At 42.7% G+C, this 24,856-nt stretch overlaps 1 protein-coding gene across 1 annotated transcript; it reads left to right on the forward strand.

Annotated features, from left to right (window-relative positions):
• The first annotated feature begins 4,521 nt into the window (after positions 1-4,521).
• On the forward strand, positions 4,522-23,901 carry LRIT1 (leucine rich repeat, Ig-like and transmembrane domains 1). Its single transcript, XM_035137311.2, has 4 exons — positions 4,522-4,643; positions 11,081-11,547; positions 21,222-21,527; positions 22,901-23,901. Exons 1-4 carry the CDS (start codon positions 4,522-4,524, stop codon positions 23,899-23,901), a joined length of 1,896 nt encoding a protein of 631 aa, XP_034993202.2.
• Positions 23,902-24,856: the final 955 nt, after the last annotated feature.

Consider the following 24,856-nt stretch of genomic DNA (forward strand, 5'->3'; position numbering starts at 1 on the left):
AGAAGGGTGTTGAAAAAGAAAATTATCAGAAAATTTAATATACTTTTTTAAAGACACCTTGACTGAATGGGACTATATTGTTACTTCCTTCATTCACCAGTATGAACTAATAGGCAAAAAAAGGAGGACAAGAAGAAGGAGGAGGAGGAGGAGGAGGAGGAGGAGGAGGAGGAGGAGGAAGGAGGAGGAGGAGGAGGAAAGCCCATTGCTCGTGTAAAGCAATATATTGTTTTATAATATATTGGGCTAGATCAGGGGTCTCCAAACTAAGGCCCGGGGGCCGGATGTGGCCCACACGAGCCAATTGTGTGGCCCCCGACGACCCCCGCTGCTGCCTGCTCTTACCGGCGTGCCCCAGTGCGGTTGCCCATTAAGTTGCACACAAGCTATTTTATGTGCCGCGCCGACCCAGAAGTGCACTGGAAATGACGTCTGTGCATGAAAAAGTGCCCTGTGCCAGAAAAAGCAAGTGTGCGCACGTATGGGAGCGCGTTCCCCCACCCTCCGGCCCGCCACGTGATCAGCGCCGGAGGAACCGGCCCAAAACCGGTTAAGTTTGGGCTAGATGCACAGTTGTGCTCAAAACTTCCCCATCCTACTAATGGGTGGAGAAGCTGAGGGACATTTTGCCAAATATTCTCCAAGGGTGAGTGAACATTTCCAACCATTTATGGACAGAACCTGAAAAAGAAAAATCTGAGAGAATATCTCAGGCCATCTCTGCACTGTACTTTTGAGGCAGCATCATACCACTTTAAGCAGTAATGGCTTTGCCCAAAGAATCCTGGGAGCTGTGGTTTGTTAATGATGTTAGGTGAGTTGCTAGGTGACCCCTATTCCTCACACAGAACTTCAGTTCCCAGAGTTCTCTGGGGAGAGGGATTGTCAAACCTCTCTAGGAATTTTAACTCTGAAGGAGAACAAGGGGTATCCCAACAACCTTAAAAAGTTACAGTTTTCCGGATTCTTTGGGAGAAATGCTGTTGGTATAATAATGGTTTAGGTGTAGAGTATGGATGTGGATGGATATATATATAATTGATTATATTGATTAGGAGCAGGGGTGTACCCAGGATCAAAACTAGGGGGTGGGGGCAAGCCATGACTGTTCAGGTTGTGACATTTCAGCACGGAAAAGGCGAATGAAACCAAATTTTTAAGAAAATTATATATAATTATAGCAGTGCTTTATTACGGTAGTTATTACAATTATTTGCTTGAATTTTTTTAAAAAAATTATTCTAGTTACATGTCTTATACTAATATCATTTTTCTTGGTTTTGAAGAAAACTTGTTCAAAACTTTCGTTTCAATCCAGTCCTGATTTTCCTTGAAGAATTTCCGATGGATGCTCATCAAACGCAACCCATTGTACTTCTGAGCCAGGTCTTTACCCTTTAAAATTTAATTTTCTACAGAAATTACTTAACTTACCTTTTTGGAACCAGTTTCTTATATCCATTTAGGCAGCCTCGATGTCTTCTAAATGTAATTGGGAAGGTAAACTAATAGCGGGCGACTCAGTTTAGCAGCGGGCGGCTCAGTTTAGCAGCGGGCGGCTCAGTTTAGTGACGCAGAACTCACTAGACCCCTCTAGAAGATCCCCTCTTCTCTCTGCTAGAGCCCGCTAGAGACCTCTCCCTCCCTTGAATCCCAATGGCTGGCTGACATAGATTCCTCTACCAGTCGCTAGGTGGCTCTAGATACTTCTCGGTTTTTACACCATTTCACCATTATTTGCAATCGCCCTACCTAATTTTGTTTCATTTCATCACTTTATAACCATTTATTTATTTTTTGCTTCCGGGGGGGGGCAGCTGCCCCCCCTGCCCCTCGCTGGGTGCACCCATGATTAGGAGTCTGGCAAACTCAATAACCATGGGCAAAATAATTTCTTTCAGGCTCAGATACCTTTCCCCCAACAATCTGAGGATAAAAATATCGACCTTTACAAAGCTTCTCTCTCTCTCTCTCTCTCTCTCTCTCTCTCTCTCTCTCTCTCTCTCTCACACACACACACACACACACACACACACACACACACACACACACACACACCACACACACACCTGCACCTTCTTCCAGTGCAGGGACTTTAGCACATTGGCACTTTGTCCCCTATTTCACATGTATATTCCTGGGTAGAAAATGGTGCTGCTACGGCTGACAATGGGATGGAGGTCCAGATCTCCCTCGGAGAGAAACCAAGCAGCAGTGTCACGGACTGCAGCTGACTTCAGAGGCACTCTGGGAAATGTAGATTGCAGGAATGAGTGTTTGGTGCCCACTCTGCAAAACATTGCAAGAAAAATGAGGAAAAGATACAAGAGCGGTTGCTGCTGCTGCCAGCACCACCTGGCAAGGGGAGGGAGGGAGATCAACCAGGTGGGTAGCACCTGAGATTTGACAGTGGTTTTTTTTGTTCTATACAATCAAGTGGTGTATAAATTTATGAAATAAAACAAAGCAACAAATAAGAAATAAATGTTTATCTACTTTTTACACTCTGGGGTGTCTTTGGCAAGAATGGTGGCATACACAAAATTGACGAAACACTTTTGTGCTGTCAGCTCCTTTTAGGGACAGGTGTGGATGCTGTAATATTTGAAACTGGGCTGGTGGTGCCAGGCTTGCACTACCAAACATGTACAGTAATCCACCAGGCTGAACAAACCTTCTGCTTCTGCTTTTTGCCTTTGTGAAAACAAGTCTTTCTAGCACCAGCTAGGCCACAATATACAGCCAGTGCAGCTTAGTGTGTTTGTCTGCAATAAACCCAGTAGCTGCTCAATCCATGGATCTACTGTGTAATCTGCTCAACATTAAAGTGATATTTGGCATTTGTAGCACTTGTAAGATATTTGCACCTATTCGAGTTGCCGTATGACTTCTTTTTCCAGGACACGTCTTCTTTTCCAGGATTAGAATTTCTGTCTGGGAGGATTTTTAAAATTTGGGAAAATGCCCAGGGGGTTAGTTAGTTTTGTTTATAGTAACCAATCTTTTTTTTTTTTAGTGCATTAGATCTAAGGCATCTGGCTAAGCTAGTCTGCAGCAGAGAATCACAACAGAACAGCATCAGAACTAGCTACATACTGTATAAATCCCTTGTGGTTGAACTAAAAGGATGCTGGCTCAGCTACAAGATCTTGGAAAAGGAGTCCATATGTACATGTTAAACAGTTTAATAAACTGTTTTGTGCACATTTATGTTCACAAAGATGTGAACATGATCCTAAATACTTTCATGTGACAAGTGAGGGAGCAATATGTATTATTAATATTTTGTTGCTGAAAGTTAAGAGCATTGCTACTAGCAATATATCAGAGCTTCATATACCGTGGTTCTCCGAAAATAAGACACCGACTTATATTTATTTTTCCTCGAAAAAACACACTATGGCTTATTTTCAGGGGATTTTTTTTATTAAGTATGGTACAGTTTAACCTACAAGGTTATACTGCCTATCATTATGGCTTATTTTTGGGGGTATGGCTTATATTCCTTGAATGCTTAAAAATCCTGCTATGGCTTATTTTATGGCTACGTCTTATTTTCGGAGAAACAGGGTAGTAGTATTCAAAATGAGAGTTGTCATAGTGATCCATAATTAAAAGTAGAATTTGTCCTCTTTTTTGCTCTTCAAAATATGGCAACCCTGCCTTACAACCCTGGAAGATAGGCCCATATTATTATCTCCTTATTGTTGGTTCTAGGGGAGGTACTTAAGCTGAGAACAGTGGGCTGGGTAAGGCGAGCTACTGAGCTCGTGGCCTAGAGGAGGTCCGAGCCAGAGATTTTCTGCCTCACAGGTCACGACTCATACCTGAACTACTCAATCGTGTGAAAAGTCTGTCAATCTTCCTCCGTTCGGCTGAGATTCAGACCAGGCTGTTGCTGTACCACTGAATCTCTCTCTCTTCAGTTCAAGGAAGACAAGTGTGTGTGTGTGTGTGTGTGTGTGTGTGTGTGTGTGTGTGTAAGAACAATATTATTAAAACCATCATATTATGCCTTTTTAAAAGCTATTCCCCCCACCCACAAAAAGTTTCCACATTTTCTACCCACAGCATGACTCCAATCCATTCATCCCTGTGAAACATTTAACACTGAGAGAAGTCGCTCCAGAAGACCCAATCCCCAAGATTCTTAAAATATTGCTGTCTGGATAGCGAAAAGGATAATTTTTGTTCCATAAGAAAAAAGCTGCTCATCTTTAGGAACATTGCTTTGAAACTGTTTACTGAGGGAAGAAAGAAACCTCTCCCTCCCTCCCTCTCTCTGTGTGTGTGTGTGTGTGATTCCAGGAAGCAATAAGCACCTACATGAAAATAACTCCATCCTTAATCCCCTGCCTATCCGTTTTTATCTGATGGCTTCAGCACGGGCAGGAAGATCACTGCGCGGCAGAAAACGAAGGCGAGTTAACAAGATGCGGCCAGTCCCATGGATAAAACAATAGAGAAAACCCTCTCCCACTTTGTCTAGCACCCTGGTGCCGTTCTCATGCCCAGGTCACAATGTGGCTCATGGTGGGCTTAGTGTGTTGCCTTGTGTTTGGGGGGCTGCCGTCGGCTCTCGCCTCGTGCCCTTCCCAATGTAGCTGCGCTTTCCACAGTATCAACGAAGGGACGAAAGCAAGGTATGTTGGCAACTGTCTCTTTATTTATTTCATTCCTCGGTGGGCTTCGAAGCGTTGTTTCGTGAGTAGAGGTTAGCGCATTGCCTGAGCAGAAACAACCCCCCCCTCCAAGTAGACGAGGGTCACTCCATGGCTCTTTGTTGCAAATGTTATTTTCCCAATCACTTTGTACTACAGCTTTATGCACAGTCGGATTAGCTCCAGAGCAGACTGTAATCTGATTTCAGAGATGTCATTTGTTGATCTTCTGTATACCAAAGGCAGAAGCAATATAATTAACATTGGTACAATGTTAGGCAAAAGGGGCACTAAAATTGAGCTTTTTTGGAAAATATATGTGCAGGGAAATGGTTTTTTATCACCATGTTGGACCAACAAATAAAACATTATCATGGACTTTTCATTTAAAAAAAAACAAAATAACAGACAGCAACATTACCTATATATTTTATTTTGTTTCCAGTCTTCCAGCTAAATGCTTGTTTCTGAAACTAGCTAAGATATGAAGCTCACTCTGTTTAAGGATTTTTTTTTTCCAATTTGGTGTTTTTTGTTTTGTCTTTTTTATTTTTATTTATTAAGGGTTTCTTGGTTTACAGATATGTGCAATGTCTCCCTTAGCATTTTTACAAATCAGTTTCATTTGTTGAGACATTGGTGAGGAGAGGGGAAGGAAACAGATGTTTCCATTTGTTTCAAGGGCATACATGTTGATCATGGTGACAGAGATGCTCGTTCAAAGTATTATGTAAAATGCTTGAAAGCTTGGGACAATATGTGCCTACAGTGAGCCTGCCTAAACAGGCAGCCAGTGAGATTTGCAGGGAAGTGAGCTTGTTTTTTATTTATTTAACTTTGTAAGCACTTAAAAAACACACACCACATCTCTAGTACCATATGCAGGAATTAATAACATGTAAAATAAAATGTAATACTCAGGACTCATATAGTGCCTTTTGATCTCCGCCGAAAATACTTTGCATACATCACCTTGATTGTTCTTATAACAACCCAGTAACACTGGTCGGAATTATCTCCACGTTACAGACTAAGTTTCTTAGGCTGAGAAATAATGCTTTGCCTAAGGTTGCCTTCTCAGGCAGCTCACATTTGTAGCCTCCACATCTATACATGCCCATGTGCAATTGCGTATGGATATACAGTGCGCACAACAGGTTTCCTTTTGAAAAATTAGGCTGAAAGAAATGAACGATTGATTATTGTAGAACATAATATGAATATTTGGATGCTCAATTAGAAAAAAAAGTCATTTTAATGACTATGAGAGTAATATCATCCAGTAATATCATCCATTCTTACATATAAGCCAATGGGTCTAGTAAATCTTCTTTGGTTACCATTTTAGGAACAAAAGGACCCATCTAGATCCTATGACTCCTTATAGAATGATCAATGTTCTGGGGTATTAGAATATAATCTAGACTAAGCTAGTTAGAAATATTCAAAGCAATCAGGCAATGGAGCAAGCTGCCCTAGTAGTTTAAAGAGGTAGGTGGACATGAATTCTATCAGGGCGATTTTACTTCTAGTAGCATGTCTCAGCGCAAGACATTAGAACAGGTCCTTCCAACCCTAGCAATTTGTATATGAACTTTGAAGTGATTTCTGTTCCATACTGAAAAGCACACATTTAGGGCAGCAGCGCTGTCAAGTAAAGCACTTTATTTTTCTCTCTGTAGGAATGAATGGTGATGTTTCACTTATATGGGCGAAAGAAGCAGGAGCAACTGAGGCCTGCTCTCTTCCTCTAGTTAGGAGGGATGGGCAAATTTCAGTTTCAGTTTCTCATTTCTCCATTCTTAAGTTCATTTCTCCACATTTCCAAATCAGTTTGCAATTATTTTCCCCAAGCTCTCACGAAAATTGCATCAGCGTTCCAGAGCAAATTTCTTTCAATATATACGTTTCTTTATGCAATTTTGTGAAATATAAACAATTTTGCAAAGCAATTCCATCCAATACAATGCATTTTTTGTACGTCATCATTACAATTGCATGTATTTGTATGCATGATTGACCCCATTATATGAATTTTTATATGCATTACTTGACTGGAGAACTACATTGCAAAGTTTGGAGAAGTGCAAATTCCGAAAGATGGCTTTGTTTCAGATTTCATATTGTTTTGGAAAGTGATTATCAGGTGGGTTCACCTTGAATGTGAACTGAATCCCATTTACATCTCCCTTCTCAACTAGTGGGACCCAGGTGGCGCTGTGGGTTAAACCAGAGAGTCTAGGGCTTGCTGATCAGAAGGTCGGTGGTTCGAATCCCTGCAACGGGGTGAGCTCCCATTGCTCGGTCCCAGCTCCTGCCAACCTAGCAGTTCGAAAGCACATCAAAGTGCAAGTAGATAAATAGGTACCGCTCTGGCGGGAAGGTAAACGGCGTTTCCGTGCGCTGCTCTGGTTCGCCAGAAGCAGCTTTGTCATGCTGGCCACATGACCCGGAAGCTGTCTGCGGACAAACGCCGGCTCCCTCGGCCTATAGAGCAAGATGAGCGCCGCAACCCCAGAGTCAGACACGACTGGACCTGATGGTCAGGGCCCCCTTTACCCTTTACCTTCTCAACTAGTGAGTGGACCTGGCCACTGAAATTCAATTCATCATCTACTTGCACAAAAAGCCATGCTGGATTCTGCTTCTTGGAATGTCATTCTTGGAACACTGGAGACTGGCTTTCACGACTTGAGTACTTTGGAAAGACAGGATAAAAATATTTTGAGTACATTATTGGAATAATACTTATATAGAGGTGTTATAAGCTTTTTACCTGCTATAATAAACAGCTATGAATCTTATTGGATTCTTCAGATGTTGTTGGACTCCAACTCATAGGTGCCAACTCCCAGATTAAAAAATCCAGGATCGGCAGCGGCGCGCCACCGGAAGTCACGCTGCGGCCATTTTGGAACTGGGCAGAGCGACACCGGAATTTGCTTCTACGCATGCCCTGCCCATTTCCAAAATGGCCACAGCACCAGAAATCGCTTCTGCGCATGTCAGAGACTCCAGACATGCGCAGAAAGAGCCTCCCCGGGCCGGTAAGAATCTGGGGGATTTACGGGTTTTTAAAAAATCCGGGCTGCAAGCGGGAAACGGCTGGAAAAACGGGTTTCCTGGGGAATACGGGAGACTTGGCAGCTATGCTCCAACTCCTATAATCCCAGGCTACTAACCATATGGACAGGGCCGGCCCACCCAAGAGGCAAGGTGAGGTGACCTCCTCAGGTGGCAGGATCCACAGGGGCAGTAGATCCTGATGTAACTCTTCATCAACTCCTTCTTCCCTGGCAGGGAGAGGCGCACCATTTTGTGGTTCACCTCAGGTGCCAAAATGTGTTGGGCTGGCCCTGCATGTGGGATAGGGTTGATGGGAGTTGTAGTCCGAAACATTTTGAGGGCCACAGGCTGCTCATCCCTGCAATGGCCAGCTGCAGAGGACGGTTAAATTTATTACAGAGTGGGCCGTCACTCTGCATAATACAAGATGTGGCCAATGTCCTGCATGAGCTCAGTATGTATCCTAGAATGCATCCCAGAATCCTCTGTGGTGTACAGGAGTTCTTTGGCAGACATGAAATGGGTGTGGAAGGGGGTTCCATGAATTTAGACATGTTCAAGGATTTTTATTTTATTTTATTAATTGCATTTCTGGCTCACCCTTCCTCCCAAAGTAGCTCCAGGCAGCAAACGATAACACAATGCAATTTTAAAAATCTGAAACCAATATCAAGTCACTGATTCATACAATGAAAAATGTCCATGTTGCCAGGAACAGTATCTTTCCACCATTAAATGCCTGGGAGAACAGGAGACTTTAGAAATTCTACTAGTGGAACTAGCCATTTTAAGCTATGTTATGCTTCTGTTGATTTTGGTGAGTTAAAGATCTGCATTAGGCTGTGATCCTAAGCAAAGTCACTTGGATTTCAACAGGAGTGACTTCCAAGTAGTTCCATTATCTTTGTATCATTTATAGCCCATCTCCCTTTCATCAAAGTGGTGGCCTATGCCTTAGGTTTCAAACATCTCTCTTTGAAAGGCATGGGGTTGAAAGGTGCTTACCATTGAGTTATGCCAGGACTGGCATGATGGGTCAGCACCATTGGGTATCTGCTGAGACCCCCAGTTTGGGAGAGGGCACTGGTGCCAGAGCCAGGTGGTGCTGTTGCCATTGCCAACTATCCATCCTCTCTGGCCAAGGGTGAGAACATCAGCAAACAATGGAAATTAGTAGAAGCAGCAGCAGTTGCCACTGCCTGCCCACTCATGTGCCACTTTTGGGGGGCAGAAATGGAGGGGAAGCAAGAAGAAGAAGAAGAAGAAGAAGAAGAAGAAGAAGAAGAAGAAGAAGAAGAAGAAGAAGAAGAAGAAGAAGAAGAAGAAGAAGAAGAAGAGTTTGGATTTGATAGCCCGCTTTATCACTACCTTAAGGAGTCTCAAAGCGGCTCACAATCTCCTTGCCCTTCCTTCCCCACAACAAACACTCTCTGAGGTGAGTGAGGCTGAGAGACTTCAGAGAAGTGTGACTAGCCCAAGGTCACCCAGCAGCTGCATGTGGAGGAGCGGGGAAGCAAACCCGGTTCACCAGATTATGAGTCTACCGCTCTTACACTACACCACACTGGCTCTGTAGGTAATTACAGGATATAGGAGCAGGCCCCACTGAGAGTGTCTTTGCCAAGGTCCTTCAGAAACATGCATCTCACACCGGGTGTGAGCCCTGAAAATTACCATTATGATTTCTCAAAGATTTAGCCATGTTAAAAAGGTAAAGGTAAAGGGACCCCTAAACTCAAACCAAGGCATGATGGAGAACAGCAACAACCGGGAAAAGATAGACACAATATTTTACAAGGACAGGAAGAAACATTACGGACATTACGACCTTCTTGGTAGTGGCGCCCGCCCCGTGGAACGCCCTCCCATCAGATGTCAAAGAGAAAAACAGCTACCAGATTTTTAGAAGACACCTGAAGGCAGCCCTGTTTAGGGAGGCTTTTAATGTTTAATCGATTATTTTATTCTATTTTTCTGTTGGAAGCTGCCCAGACTGGCTGGGGAAACCCAGCCAGATGGGAGGGGTATAAATAATAAGTTGTTGTTGTTGTTGTTGTTGTTGTTGTTATTGCCACACACAGGAAGAATAAGGATATAGTTTGAGTGCTTCACCTGTAGATTTATAAATCATTTAATGTGTCAATACGAATGGAAGTCATTAATACTGCAGTAGTTGTATAAGGGATTGTTATTTTGACTGGAGTGTAATTGAAATTAATAAGATTTTGGAACACAGAAATAAAGTAAATAATCAAATCAAACCACGAATTCTAGCATGCAGGGGGCTACCTAAATTTTATAATTTGGCATCTGAATGATTCATATTAGTAATTATAATATAGTTTGGCATTGTTATAATGAACCTATTATTGGATTATTGTAATTGAAAACTAATTATATATATATATATATATATATATATATATATATATATATATATATAGTTTGTCACAAAACAACCGAGTCCTGTGGTCAGTCAAAGGCTAACAAAAGGACGTCAGGCCAGAACTGACCAGCTCGTTTGACCATCAACCTCTCTTGTCCATCCTCTCCGGCTTTTAGGAGTATACAAAAGAATGAGCCATTAAACCCCTTGCTGAGAACCTTTTCCTGCAATGAAGTTCTCTCCCTCTCCCCAAGGTCCAAAGTGGTATTCTTCACGTTGACGGTCCCAGGTTCAACTCATGTCACCTCTCATCAAATGATCTTAGATAGAAAGACCAGGAAAGTCTCACAGAAGACTCTATCACTGTAGATGGACTGATGGTATAGCCTTTACACACTTTTCTTTGTACGATTCATATAATGCAACAGGTACTGACTCCACAAAACGTTGCAATACTGTGGCCTTTACAAGATAAGCAGAAATAACTGTGGGGGGGGGGGGAGGGGGGAGGCTGTCAAAAGCATGCCAGACAGACACAAGCAGGGATTCGCAGAAGTAATTTATAGCTTGCAAATTTGTACAGTCAAATCTAGCTTGTCTATCGTAATCCGTTCCGAAAGGTTCAACAACCAAGGCGTCGATTCCGATTGGTTGCAAGAGCTTCTTGCACTCAAGCAGAAGCCACGTCGGACATTCGAGTTCTGAGGAACGTTTGAAAATCGGAGCATTTACTTCCAGGTTTTCGGTGTTTGGGAGCCGAAACATTCAATTACAGAGCCGTTCTAGAACCGAGGTTTGACTGCACCCACTTATTTATTCTTATAAAATGGAACAAAGTTCTAGAGTAAGAATGTGTGTGTGTGTGTGTGTGTGTGTGTGTGTGTGTTAAAAATGTGTATAAATGAACTGATGATTAAAGGGTTTCAATTTTAGAAATGTTCATTCAGCGATCCGTTTGTTCCAACAGAGCAGTTCTGTGCAATGACCCAGAGATGACTCTCACACCCGTGAACTTCCCTGTGGATACATTTAAACTCCGGATAGAAAAGACAGCCATCCGTAGAGTCCCGGGGGAGTCGTTCCATTCCCTCCGCATCCTGGAATTCCTCTGGATGCCCTATAACTCTTTGGCAAGTCTCACTGTGACTAACTTCAGGGGTCTCCGCCGGTTGCAAGAGCTGAGGCTGGATGGGAACGCTTTGACCACCTTCCCATGGGAAGCCCTTCTGAGCATGTCCCAGCTGAGGCTACTGGATCTGCACAACAATGAACTTGCCTCTCTCCCAGCTGAAGCTGCTAAGTACATCCGGAACATCACTTACCTAGATATCTCAAGCAATAAACTGGTGACGCTTCCTCAAGAACTCATCGCTGTCTGGTCGAACCTCCAAGCAGTTCCATACTTCCCCAATGACAATTCTAAGATCATCTTAGGTAAGAGGTTTATCTATGAAACTGACCGAAGGAAAGCTCTACTATTCACATTATTTATGGCCATACCTCAGTGGGCTGCATCAATTTCTCTCACTTTCTCATTTTTCCAGTCTTAACCGCAGTTCTCCTCATTTCCATATCAGTTGGTGATGTAAAACAAATATCAGCGTGAAAATTCACAAGCATTTTCATGCAGATTTCTCCTGCTAACCAATTCTTCTGAGAGCCAGTGTGGTGCAGTGGTTAAGAGTGGTAGACTCGTAATCTGGGGAAAACCGGTTTGTGTCTCCGCTCCTCCACATGCAGTTGCTGGGTGACCTTGGGCTAGTCACACTTCTCTGAAGTCTCTCAGCCTCACTCACCTCAGAGAGTTCTTGTTGTGGGGGAGGAAGGGAAAGGAGAATGTTAGCCGCTTTGAGACTCCTTCGGGTAGTGATAAAGCGGGATATCAAATCCAAACTCCTTTCTCCTCCTCCTCCTCCTCCTCCTCCTCCTCCTCCTCCTCCTCCTCCTCCTCCTCCTCCTCCTCCTCCTCCTCCTCTACATAATTGTCAATAATATTTTCATTTTAATGTCTGCTTTATCCCACCATATTCATTTCCATACACATTACTTGGTTGGAGAGCTGATTTGCAAAATTTTGAGAAGTGCTAATTTTGAAGGTTGGCTGTGTTTCTGTTCACGTATGGTTTCAGGGTGTGCAAAACAAGGTGGGTTTGCCTTTAAATATGAACAGAATCGAATACTGCCCCCATCCCTAATCCAGACTAGGTTATTAGGATTTTAGTTTCCATTGAAATCGATGGGACGGAAGTCATGACTAATGTGTCCTCTTCAAAGATTTCAGTGGAAATTAAGCTCAACTAACTTTGACTGGATCTAGCCTACACCCCTCTGATGCTTGGGGAAATTTTTTTTTTACCTGAACGAAGAACTCTTTCTATACCAGTGGTTCCCAAACTCTCACCCCTCACTGCCCTGGACCACTTAAAAATGGTTGAGGGTCTTGGTGGACCACTTAATGATTTTTCTGACTACTGTTTAGCAATTGTCATGCTAAAGTATTGTTTTAAAAAATCTATATGGATTTCAAACATTAGTACAGTAACATACAATAAGAATTAAAATAAGCAATAAAAATACAATTAAAAATCAATACAAATATTTTAATGTAACGGATATGCCTGCTGTGTTAACAAAATTCTTCAATATTTGGCCTGATCTTTGTTACCATGGTTGGGTACCAAGACCACTTCCAGAGTTGCTTCCAAACCTACCTCTGAAAGATCTCCAAAGAGGAGATTTTACAACCGTCCCAGATAGCTGATTACATTATGTCTCGAATGAACGAGGTCTTACCAGAGCTGAACAGCAGTATCACTTCCTTTACACGATGCTCCTGTGAACACAAGCATAAACGACAGAAACTTTTTGTGAGACAACATTACATGGCTGACTCATTTTCAACACAACATTCATTGCAACCTCCAAACCTTTCTGAGAGATGCATCTGACTAGCAAGTTACGCTTCAGCTTGTACGTTTGCTGCCTCTTAAGTATGTGCGAAACCTTACACTTTGAATTTCATTATGTGGTTCCTTGTCTGGTGCTGCTCACGGTAATTGTTGCATTGAATGCCTAGGCTGTCCTTGAAAGTGTTTGCAATTTGTTGAGGTTTTCTGTCATCTGAAGGCTGCTGCTAGCACAAGAAACCCAAACTGTGGCTTTAGACAACAATGTATTTACAGACCCTGGAGAAGCAGCCTGAGATCTGGGAGATCCCTTTTCATCTGTCAGAAGAGGTGGGAACAGAACTTTTCATCACCAGAAGAGCCAGATGGGACTAATGGGGTAGAAAGCAGAGATACCAGTATATGGAGACAGAGCCGAAAATAGGTGGAGCCAGCTAATTCTAGTTTTTTCCTCCTCCAGGGGGAGGAGAGGTGGAGAAACCCCTGTTGTGGTGGCAGGACTCATTGTGCTGGCTCCAACATTACAAAATGTCAAAAGAAAACATTGCAAATGAAAATCAAATGCAAGATACAATAAAGACCTGCATGATTAACAGGGAGACAGGATATTCCCTAAACATAAAAATCAAGTAAAATCAAATATAGAAAATGAAATGAAAACTCCACTTAGAAACATTATTAGCCACTAAACAAAATAATGGAGATCGAAGCTGCTCTGCCCTCATCCAGTAACATCTCCCAAACATATCCTTAGCACTCTTGCACATATAAATATCAATGTCCCTCAAGCATTCCTGCCATCCGCACTCATAGCACAGACTACCCCCTGGGGCAACTATTTGTCACAAATTAGTTACAGGTAGGTAGCCGTGTTGGTCGGACGTAGTCAAAACAAAAAATAAAAAAATTCCTTCCAGTAGCACCTTAGAGATCAACTAAGTTTGTCATAGAAGTGTGTATGCAATCGAAAGCTCATACCTATGACAAGCTTAGTTGGTCTCTAAGGTGCTACTGGAAGGATTTTTTTTAAAAAAATTATTTGTCACAAAGTGATTGTCTAGTTTATGAAAGATCTCTGGCAGCATTCAGCACAATTCACAACCAGCCCATTCACTGACCTCCATCTAGACTTAACATTTATATACCGGTAGCGCTTTCAAATTTTCAGAGCTTCATTATATGCATTATCAAGTTGTAAGGTAACAACATCCTGTCATGTAAGCCAATATGATTGCTCCTCATCTTGTAAACAGGGGAGACGGAGGCTGAACGTGAGCGATTTGCCTAAGGCCACCTGGCAAATTTATGGCAGAGGTGAGATTCAAACTGGGGCCTTCCTGATTTGTAGCTCCATCTCTTAGGCATTATAAATCAACTTTTCCCCCCCCTCAGACAAAGCTAGCAACACTAGCAAAATGTTGCTGCCAAACACCTCCCTTTGTATTGCAATTTGCCAGGTTGGCATTTTCAGGAGGCTGCAGTAAAATCCACAGGCCTTGCCGATGTGAATTTTATTCATATTGTCACACTGGCAAATTGACACATTCCTTTGTTTTCCTGATCAGAGCTCATTCTTGCCATTGATTTATTCAGCATTTCCACATATCTCAGCATAACGTACCCTACCTCCTTGTGTGTGTGTGTGTGTGTGTGTGTGTGTGTGTGTGTGTGTGTGTGTGTGTAAGTCTGAAGCATGGTAGACACTGAATAATTCAGCATTCTTTATATCCTCTGTCACTGCCTTTCCTTCACCACTGAGCAGCAACTTCTCATATACCTCTCAAAAAAGCATTTATCTTTTACTGGTCTTTGCTTGTTTCGTTTCTTGCTCTTTGCTTTCCTTGAAGACACCGTAAGGTGCAGATCATCTTAGGGAATGCAGGAAGATAAGGGTTCTCTGCATAGAACATGCTTGCATCCTTTGATACTTTGTACAGTAACTCTTCATGACTTTACCACTGGTTACTCTCAAAGGCATAATGGTATGGGGCTATTTCGATGCCGAAGTGCTTCTGCACAGCCTGCCAGTCAGCATTTTATGGAATGATCTGTAGACTAGGGGGTGATTATTTTACAAAGACACGGGAATCTGCCCTTCCTAGTTTGCAGATCATGGTAAGCCAAACTATAGCTTTCTGGGACAATGCAAGAAGGCTCGCTTCCATCAGCCCCTCCATGGCCCTTTCAGCACTGAGCAGTAGCTAATCCAAGGTTTGGCAGAGCGTTTCCTCTGAACCCGGGGTCATAGTTAAGGTCTTCCCTTCTGAATCACAATCTGTAATCAAAGAATAACTAGTGGTTTTCAACCAGTGTGCCATGGCACCCTGGGGTGCCTTGAACGATGGTCAGGCGTGCCGCAGGCAACATTGGCCTATGTTCCTCTGTCTTTCCCTTCCTCTTCTGATGTGCTTTCACATCTCTGTCTCCCAAAGGCTTGCACGGCTGTTTGTTGCAACATTGGCTACAAGCTCAGCAGGTTAATGGAGCCTCTGGGTTTAATGTATTTTTAATCTTTTGTTGGAAGCCGCCCAGAGTGGCCCAGAGCCAGATGTGCGGGGTATAAATAATAAATTATTATTATTATTATTATTATTATTATTATTATTATTATTATTATTATGGCTAGGGGGTGCTTTCCGGGCCCCTGGAGGGCAGTGGGAGGAGGCACCTCTATTTGGGGCAGGGGGGTAACTCAGAGACCAGGGGCAGAAGCTGCGGCTGCCCAAAGGACTCCCAAGAACAAGGGAGAAGAGAGGAGGCTGAGGGAACACTCCAAAAGGGAGAGGGATCGAAAAGGAGTGAGAGGCTGCCAGCTCTGCAGGCGCCAAAGGGTGACATAACTGGGCTCCAGAGCTCCACAGGGGTGCCACAGAAAGAATGTGGTTGGTCAAGGGAGCCGTGGATCCAAAAAGGCTGAAAACCATGGTCTAAACCATGGTCCTGATGGCACCCTAATCCAGATCTTCACTTAGCTGCTGCATCATGCTGTGCTGAAAGGTTGAGAGATGAGCAAAGTGGGTGTGATCAGTCCCAGTATGCCATTGTTTGGCTTACAGTGACATATGAATGAGGCCGCTGAATCAGGCCATTGATCAATCTAGCTCAGTAATCCAGCTCAGTACACAACTGGCAATAGCTCACCAAGCTCACCAAGGGTTCAGACTCGAATATCTCTCAGCCTTATGTGGAGATACTGGGGAATGAACTAGCTTTCTGAGTGCAAAGCATGTGCTTTAGCATTGACCCTTCCCCCAGGTTTTGTGTTGACCTTTCCGTTGCTGTGACTTTGCCATGCTGAGCCTCTACCCACAAATATCAGAGTCGTTCATGATCTTGGGTGAGGAATCAGGGCAGGTTAGAACCAGAAACAAGGAGTGAAGCAGAGAAGAAGGAATGGCCAGAATCAAGCTCTGTTTGACCTGGAGAAATTCCAGGAGTCAACATCTGTGGAGAGAGACTCGCACCAAGTGTGCATTGGCCATTAAAAGGGCATCAAATGAATGCAGAAGGAAATTCAAAGCACTCTTTTCAGGATGGTTAGAGGCTATGTATAGGGGACTGTCGGTGCTGTAAACACATCACTTTCGCCCTGAGGCTACAGAGAACGCGACAGGAGAAGGCAACCAGACCACATGGGTACACAATGATACATCATACGGCAAGCTGAAGCTATAATATCGGTGATCTTTTTTCTGGGCTATATCTGCCTTTTGGATCACAGAAGCTGTGATCTGGAACTATTCTTTCTCCGGGTGATGAAGATAATCAGGAGAAATTTGGCTAGCCTAAAGAGATTTAGAATCCGGCACTGGATATTTTATCCTAAAAAATTAAGGCAGAAACATATTAGGGTAATTTCAACAAATACTGTAGGCAAGCTTGCCACATTTCCCCCTCTCCAATCTTTTTGGCAATGTTTACTTCCTCTCCGGTGACATTTATAGACTGCTTTTCCAATAAACTTGCTCAGGAGCAGACAAAGATGTTAAAAGAAGCAGTAAAATTGTGCAGATAAAAAAACAAAAACAAAACCCAGACAGTTTAAAACAGCAGCAGCAAATAAAAGCCACATGAGAAATCATTGAAAATGATTTACAGATGGTATTTAACTCTGAGTAGACTTGCCAAGATGAATAAGACTGAATCAGATAAGTGCTGGAGACTCAGTGAGGTCGAGGGTATGTTCTTTCATATGTGGTGGATCTGTAAAAGGATAAAAGAGTCTTGGGAAATAATTGATAATGAATTGAAAAAAAAGTTTAAAAGCACGTTTCAAAAAAAAAAAAGCAACCAGAGTCCTTTTCCTTGGGGATAATTCAGATGGAAATTCCCAGGTGTCAAAAAAGGTTATTTATGTATGCCACTACAGCGGCCTGTGTTTTGTTAGCCCAAAAATGAAAAATGGGACAAAGAAGAATGGCAACTTAAACTGATGGAATATGCACAGCTTGCGGACCTAACGTATAGAATAAGATAACAAGAAGAACATACATTCAAAGAAGAATGGAAAACATTTATTGAATATAGGGGGGGGGGGAAATTGTGTACATTTTAAAACGCTGGCAGCGTTAAGCTAAATTCAACAGTGCGAACAAGTTTTGATAGAAGTAATAATGGAATACTGAAAGGTTTAGTTCACCTAAAATATGCAGGGATTTACGCTATGCAAAATGAACCATGGAATGAGAAGGGAAGTCATAGATATTTTAAGGTTGTCTAAATGAATATTCTAAATTGTAAAACAGAAAATTATATATATATATATATATATATATATATATATATATATATGCATGCCACATGAGGAGATGATGATGATGATGATATGAAGGAGGAAGAGAGTGTGTGTGCATATGCACATGTGGAAAGTGGAGAGAAAGCTTTGGCCCTTCTCTCATAATACTAGCACTCAGGAAGTTGAGTGCCGGAAGATCCAGGACAGGCAAAGCGCATAAGCGTTTAAATTTCCTCACACAAGAGGCAATGATAGCTGCCATCTTAGATGGTTTTAAAAGACGATTAGAAAAATTTGTGGAGGATACAGCTATTACTTGCCACAACGACTATTTTCTGTCCATGCCAGGGGTAGGCAACCTAAGGCCCGGGGAACGGATGCGGCCCAATCGCCTTCTTAATCCAGCCCGTGGACGGTCCGGGAATCAGCATGCATCTCTGGGTTATTTGTGGGGCCTGCCTGGTGTTTTTACATGAATAGAATGTGTCCTTTTATTTAAAATGCATCTCCGGGTTATTTGTGGGGCATAGGAATTCGTTAAATTTTTTTCTTACAAAATATAGTCCGGACCACCACATGGTCTAAGGGATGGTGGACTGGCCGACGGCTGAAAAAGGTTGCTGACCCCTGGTCTATGCTGTCGGAAGCAATATGCCTCTGAATATCATTTGCTAGAATCCCAGGTGGGGAGAGTGCTTTTGCACTCAGCTCTTGCTTGTGGGCACCCCATCGCCACCTGATCTGCTGGGAGTCACCCAGAGTGGCAGAGGAAACCCAGCCAGATGGGTGGGGTATAAATATTATAACAGCAGCAACCACAACAATTAGAAAAGGATGCTAGACAGGCCATTGCCCTGATTTGGTAGGCTCTTCTTGTGATGTGTTTGTGTCAAGGTAGTTTGGTGGGCATCAACAAATTATTGAACAGAAGACCACAGGAGAATTTTATTTCCTGGTTATGCAGATAAATAACAGTCCAGCCAGCAAATGGTAAGGTAGAGAAGGGGCATAAGAGTCTGAATAGCAACAGTCCTGATGCCTTGTATAAATTCTTATGTTACTCCGGGTTAGGATTGCTATACATCCCAATTTTCCTGGACATATCCAGAATAGTGTGGTAGGCAGTACTGTCTGGGTGGAAATTGCCAAATGTCTGGGAAAATCCAGACATATGGTGGTTCATGCCGATCTTCTATAAAAATAGATTTTAAAATCACTAAATTTTCTTTGGTGATTTTGCCAAAAAAACACCTCAACAACTTTGGCCACACCCAAAATAGCTCAACAACTTTGGCCACCCCCCCAAACCCCCCCCAATGAAACAAAAGCTCATCAACTTTGCAAAAAAAAAAACTCAATAAAATTTCTGTCCGGATTTTCACTGTTTGAAGTATGGCAACCCTACTCCAGGTTTAAAGAAGAATTATAATGATTTGTTTCAGTTGCATCCCGTTTGCTTCTAAGGAACCCAGAGAGTGCACAGATACACAAAACGGCAACATTTTAGGTGTTTTGTGCCCTCTTTCTGCCACATGGTGGCATTCAAATCACATCAGGGGGAATATAAAACATTTAACCAAAGTAGGAACAAATAATCACATTACAATTGCATTACGGAATATTATCAAAGATCTTGGGTAAACAGAAGTACCTTTGCCTAGCATTTAAAAGGTACTAAAGTACATGTAACTTTTGGTGGTTGTTACTGGAGTATAGGAGGGCATAGCTGCCAAGTTATCCCTTTTTTAAAGGGATTTTCCATTATGCTGAATAGGCTTTCTCGCGAGAAAAGGGAAAACTTGGCAGCTATGTAGGAGGGTAATAGGGAGGATAGTTAGATATGTTAGTGGCCTTGGTTGTGGTAATCTTTTAAGTGGGGTGGGGAGGACTTTTTCTGTTTAAATATATTGTCAGGTGAATATTTTTGGTTTTGCGTATTATTGTTATGTGTGTTTATCTGATTTTTAATATCTTTGCTATTTCACTTTACTGTGTTGCTTTGAGGCACTTGAGTGGAAAAATGTGACTAAATAATAACAATATACAATCCAGAAGATCCTCTTACTGAGATTCACCTTCCTCATCTTCCAGAGTTGGCAATTTTCGAAGCACATTTTTTGCACCCCAAGGCATTTGTATCAAGGACTGCAAATGTTTGTGTGTTGAAAACTCTTCAAAATCTAAATATATTAAATATCGAACTTATTTGCAAGCTCAAGACCAGCTTTGGATTACCTTTGTAGGGCATATCATTTACTGTGCTTAAGGGTGGAGGAGAAATTCGCTTTCTGAAACAATACTCAAACTCAAACACAGCCATCCTTTGAAACTGGCACTTTTCTGAATTTTTGCAGTATGTAATTCCAGCCATGTAATGTGTGCAAAAATGCAGTAATTCCAGCCATGTAATGTGTGCAAAAATGCATATATTAGTGTAAGCTCTCTCTCTCTCTCTCTCTCTCTCTCTCTCTCTCTCTCTCTCTCTCTCTCTCTCTCTCTCTCTCTCTCTCTGTGTGTGTGTGTGTGTGTGTGATGCAGATTTTGGTGAAAATAGCATTCACTATATTGGGGAACATTGGTTTGCAAAAATGTGCATATTAGGCAGGATTGCATTCAACAGTGTCTGGATCTAGATACATCAAAAAAGTGATGCAGTTAAACGCATTGTAAACTTCATAAAGTGAAATCCTGTTGGCAAAAGACAGGTCTTCACAGTGCCATCTGGTGTGACAGTGTTATAACTCATATAAAGTGCTTTTTCTTTACTAATGTAGTTGAGTCCAGTGTGTTTCCCCGGAGAAATTTGCACAAAAATGTGATTTGGATGAGGATTTTTTTTTTAAAAAAAATGCAGATTGCTGTGGAAATGCAGAAAACTCAATTTAAGATTGGAAAAATGATAAATTAAGAGAAGTAAGACTTAAGTAAGTTTAGGGAGAGTGCTGTTGCACTTGGTCCTGTTTGTGGGCATCTGATTTGGGACTAGATCGGCCCCAGACCTGATCCAGCAGGCTCTTCTTCTTTTATATAATTTTAATTATTCGCATTTCGGGTATAATTCCATGTCAGCAAAATATGGACAAAAAGAACACAATAAGAAACGAATCTCTGAAATAAAAAAGAGGTTGCAATGAAAAATTTCTAAAAATAGACCAAAAAACATGCCTTAGCCAACTTCCTATCCTCTCCTTCCATGGTTCTTTTTATCTCCTCCATCTATTGTAACTACTTTTATAAACTTTATTTCTTTCTTACACTGCTGAAAATCTTCCCACCCTGCTAGGTAGATTGTTTGCTTATTTTTTTTTCACATATTCAATAAACAACATCCAGCCCTCCTTATTTCTTTCATCATTTTCATTTCTTATTCTAGTGGTCATTCAGTTTAATATGCCATTCTTCTTTTGTTGGTACATTACCTGTTTTCCATTTTTGGGCTAGTAACACACGCTTGCTTCTCTTCCCAGGTTTGCAGGACAATCCTTGGACGTGCGACTGCAGCCTCTATGAAATGGTCCACTTCCTCAACTTCCAGTCCCCCAATGTAGCGTTCATTGAATCCAGACTGAAATGCTTCACTCCCCGGAGCTTGGCCGGAGTTTTCTTCAGCCAGGTTGAACTGCGGAAGTGTCAGAGTCCTGTCGTGCACACATCCGTCGCCAAAGTGAGGACCATACTGGGAAGCACTGTGCTTCTGCGCTGCGGCACCACGGGGGTGCCCATTCCTGAGCTAAGCTGGAGGAGGGCTGATGGAAACCCTCTCAATGGCACAGGTAGGTTCTCCTTTTTCGGTTGCAGGCCCTGCGACTGTGGTTTGTAAAGAAGAGTGTAATCGTATGGTGTCCCTAAAGCGGGCATCCCCAAACTGCGGCCCTCCAGATGTTTTGGCCTACAACAGGACCAGTGGTCGGGGGAGATGGGAATTATAGTTCAAAACATCTGGAGGGCCGAAGTTTGGGGATGGCTGCCCTAAAGGATTCTGCTAAGTAGGTAAATGATATGTGGGTGGCACTGTGGTCTAAACCAGTGAGCCTCTTGGGCTTGCCATCATTATCATAAACTTTATTGCACTAGCCAAAGGCCATGGCATCATTCACAATGGGAACAAAAATAAAAGCAACAATAACCATAAAAACCATAATATAATAGCAAGGGGTTCTCAGGTAGAATGTGCCAGCTTAAATGTCTGAATCATCTTTGCAATTGACCGCTATTTTATCTAGTTCTTTTCTCCTGATCTTCTTAGCTGCCTACACATATAGTTCTGCTTTATAAGTTACGAAGTCATCAGTATCCCTCAGTAGCCATTTCACCCTTTCTACCCTGTTCAAGTGTGTTCCATTCCTTGGTCAGGGGTTTTATAAATCGGTCTCTTGGTTCTATATATAGCGGGCATTGCAATAAATAGTGATACAGGTCCTCTACACAAGACACAGACAGAGTCTCTCCTTGTACTGTACTTTGCCGTACCAACCATCCTCTTGGGCTTGCCAATCAGAAGGTTGGTGGTTCGAATCCCCGCGATGGAGTGAGCTCCCGTTGCTTTGTCCCAGCTCCTGCCAACCCAGCAGTTTGAAAGCACGCCAGTGCAAGTAGATGAATAGGTACCGCTGCAGTGGGAAGGTAAACAGTGTTTCCATGCACTCTGGTTTCCGTCACCGTGTTCTGTTGCACCAGAAGTGGTTTAGTCATGCTGGCCACATGACCTGGAAAGCTGCCTGTGGATAAATGCCAGCTCCCTTGTCCTGAGAGAGGGATGAGCGCCACAACCCCATAGTTGCCTTTGACTGGAGTTAACCGTCCAGGGGTTCTTTACCTTTACCTCTGCTAAATAATTTGTTAGAAAATTCAACGAAGTCCTTTGGGCAGTTTGCATCAAGTTCAAACCATCTTCAATTAAGACATTAGAACATTAATTGAGACATTAAAAATCTATTGATGTGGTTCACTGCCTAAAAACCAACATAAGCAACACAACAGCATTTAAAGCCAGCAGAAATCATCTGTTCCAAGGGCAGATAATTTCTCGAGCTATGCAGCTACAATCCTATACATGCCTACTCAGAAATAAGACCTTGTTTATTTAATGGCGGAATGGAATCTAAGCTGTCATTTTGCTGAATTTCATCCTGTTTCTTCCTTCCAGTGCACCAAGAAATTTCCAGCGATGGAATGAGCTGGTCTATTCTAGGCTTGCCTGTCGTTTCTTACCTTGATTCTGGAGAATATATATGCAAAGCAAAAAACTTCCTCGGAGCAACAGAAGCTTTCATCTCTCTTATCATCACTGACTCAGAAAGCACAGATGACCCCACCACAAACTCAAAAGGGACATGGAATGGAAAAGTGAGCGGGATGGAAGCAGCGGCTTACAACGACAATTTGGTAGCCAGGTACGTGATCACCACGTCAACGTCCCCTACCATGGGTGCTCGGTCCATTCGTGCCAATACAGAAGGGAACCTGGCACTTCGAGACCAGGCACCAAATATGATCAACAACCCAAGAAATCTCTTAGCGAGTCCGCCTACTGCCCAACAGGAGCCAGAGCGCATTGTGAGGTCAGTCCGAGTCATAGGAGATACCGACCACAGTGTCTCCTTGGCATGGAAAGCTCCTCAAGCCAAGAACACAACCGTCTTCAGCATCCTTTATGCGATCTTTGGAGAAAGGGACATGCGTAGAATCAACGTGGAGCCAGGTAAGACCAAGATCACTATCAATGGCTTGATGCCGAAGACCAAATATATAGTGTGTGTCTGTGTGAAAGGGCTGATTCCCAGGAAAGAGCAGTGCATCATCTTTTCCACGGATGAAGTAGCCAGTGCAGGTGGAACCCAGAAACTTATCAACGTTGTGGTCATCAGTGTGGCCTGCGTCATTGCCGTCCCTCTGACGTTAGTGGTGTGTTGCGGGGCGCTGAAAAGGCGCTGCAAAAAATGTTTCACGCGGAAACCCAAGGAAATCCAGGACTCTTACGTCACCTTTGAAAGCCTCTCTCCAGGCGCCAAAGCCAAAGGAATGGAAGGGGAATACTTGACTAGACACACACCTGACGAATCCAATAGGTTGCTCTCTGCCAGGTCGAGTGTGGACTCGGAAGCGATACCAAAGGCAGAGGGACAGCCAAATGAGTACTTTTGTTGACATTGATCTGTTAGTGTGCATAGCGATTCCGCTTACACCTCTGTTGGACAGTGCAGAAATGGCATGACTTTGAAGACTCACATGTCACAAGTGTTGTCTTGATATATTTGTCAAAAGAACAATGGACAGCTCTACCTGGACTGTGTTCCCCTCACACTTCAACAGTGAAAAAACTATGTGTACATTTGCTGGGACCTCCCCCCCCCCGCCAACCCAGTCCAGAATTGAGTGGAGTACTTATTGAATCTACACTGAAAATATTTCGTTTTTAATTTCTGTCTGTTGGGGCATGCAGGAAGGAGGATAGAAGTGGAAATTGTAGGTTATTAGGACCCAGCAGGTGATGGCTGGATTCTAGTTTCCTGGGACTCCAGAAAGGGAGTGGGTGTGAAAATATTTAGTCTGGGGGGTGGTGGAAGATGAGTGGGTATATTTATATGCAAATAAGCAGATTGATATGGGAATGACGAGTCTTTGTCAGGTAGATGATGCAAAAAGGAAGAACACACCTCCATCACAGAAAAATAGAAAGAAAATGTGGGAAATCACTCAGGTGCAGAATAAATGTTATAATATTATCAAGTACAAAAGTTCTGATCAAGGACAAACTGAAATGTGAACACATTTAGAATAACACTCATCTTCAGGGAATCAGTTACAACCATTCTCCTGTTAAAAGACAAAGTAAAGGAGGAGACAACTTATCAAGGACTCACAAGAGATGATGACCAAAGGCTTTATCTAGGTCAATACTTTAAAGCAAAGGTAGACAATGTGATGCTCTCTAGATGTTGTTGGGCTCTAACTTCCAGCAACTTGTATCATGACCAATGGTCAGGCATCAAAGCAGTTGCAGTCCAACAACATCGAGAGGGAACCACAATGACTACCCCTGTCCAGTCCCAAATTCTCACCTCACCCTTCTCCTAATTACTGCATGGTTTCCTGGAAGGGA

This window comes from Zootoca vivipara, chromosome 5 (assembly GCF_963506605.1).
Source record: "Zootoca vivipara chromosome 5, rZooViv1.1, whole genome shotgun sequence".
NCBI classification, from domain to species: domain Eukaryota; kingdom Metazoa; phylum Chordata; class Lepidosauria; order Squamata; family Lacertidae; genus Zootoca; species Zootoca vivipara.

Excerpts from the sequence above, each read along its gene's own strand:
- LRIT1 (XM_035137311.2), top strand. The coding sequence starts at position 4,522 with ATGTGGCTCATGGTGGGCTTAGTGTGTTGCCTTGTGTTTGGGGGGCTG. Across the intron at positions 11,548-21,221 it reads CAATTCTAAGATCATCTTAG|GTTTGCAGGACAATCCTTGG; the intron begins GTAAGAGGTTTA and ends TTCTCTTCCCAG. Across the intron at positions 21,528-22,900 it reads AAACCCTCTCAATGGCACAG|TGCACCAAGAAATTTCCAGC; the intron begins GTAGGTTCTCCT and ends TCTTCCTTCCAG.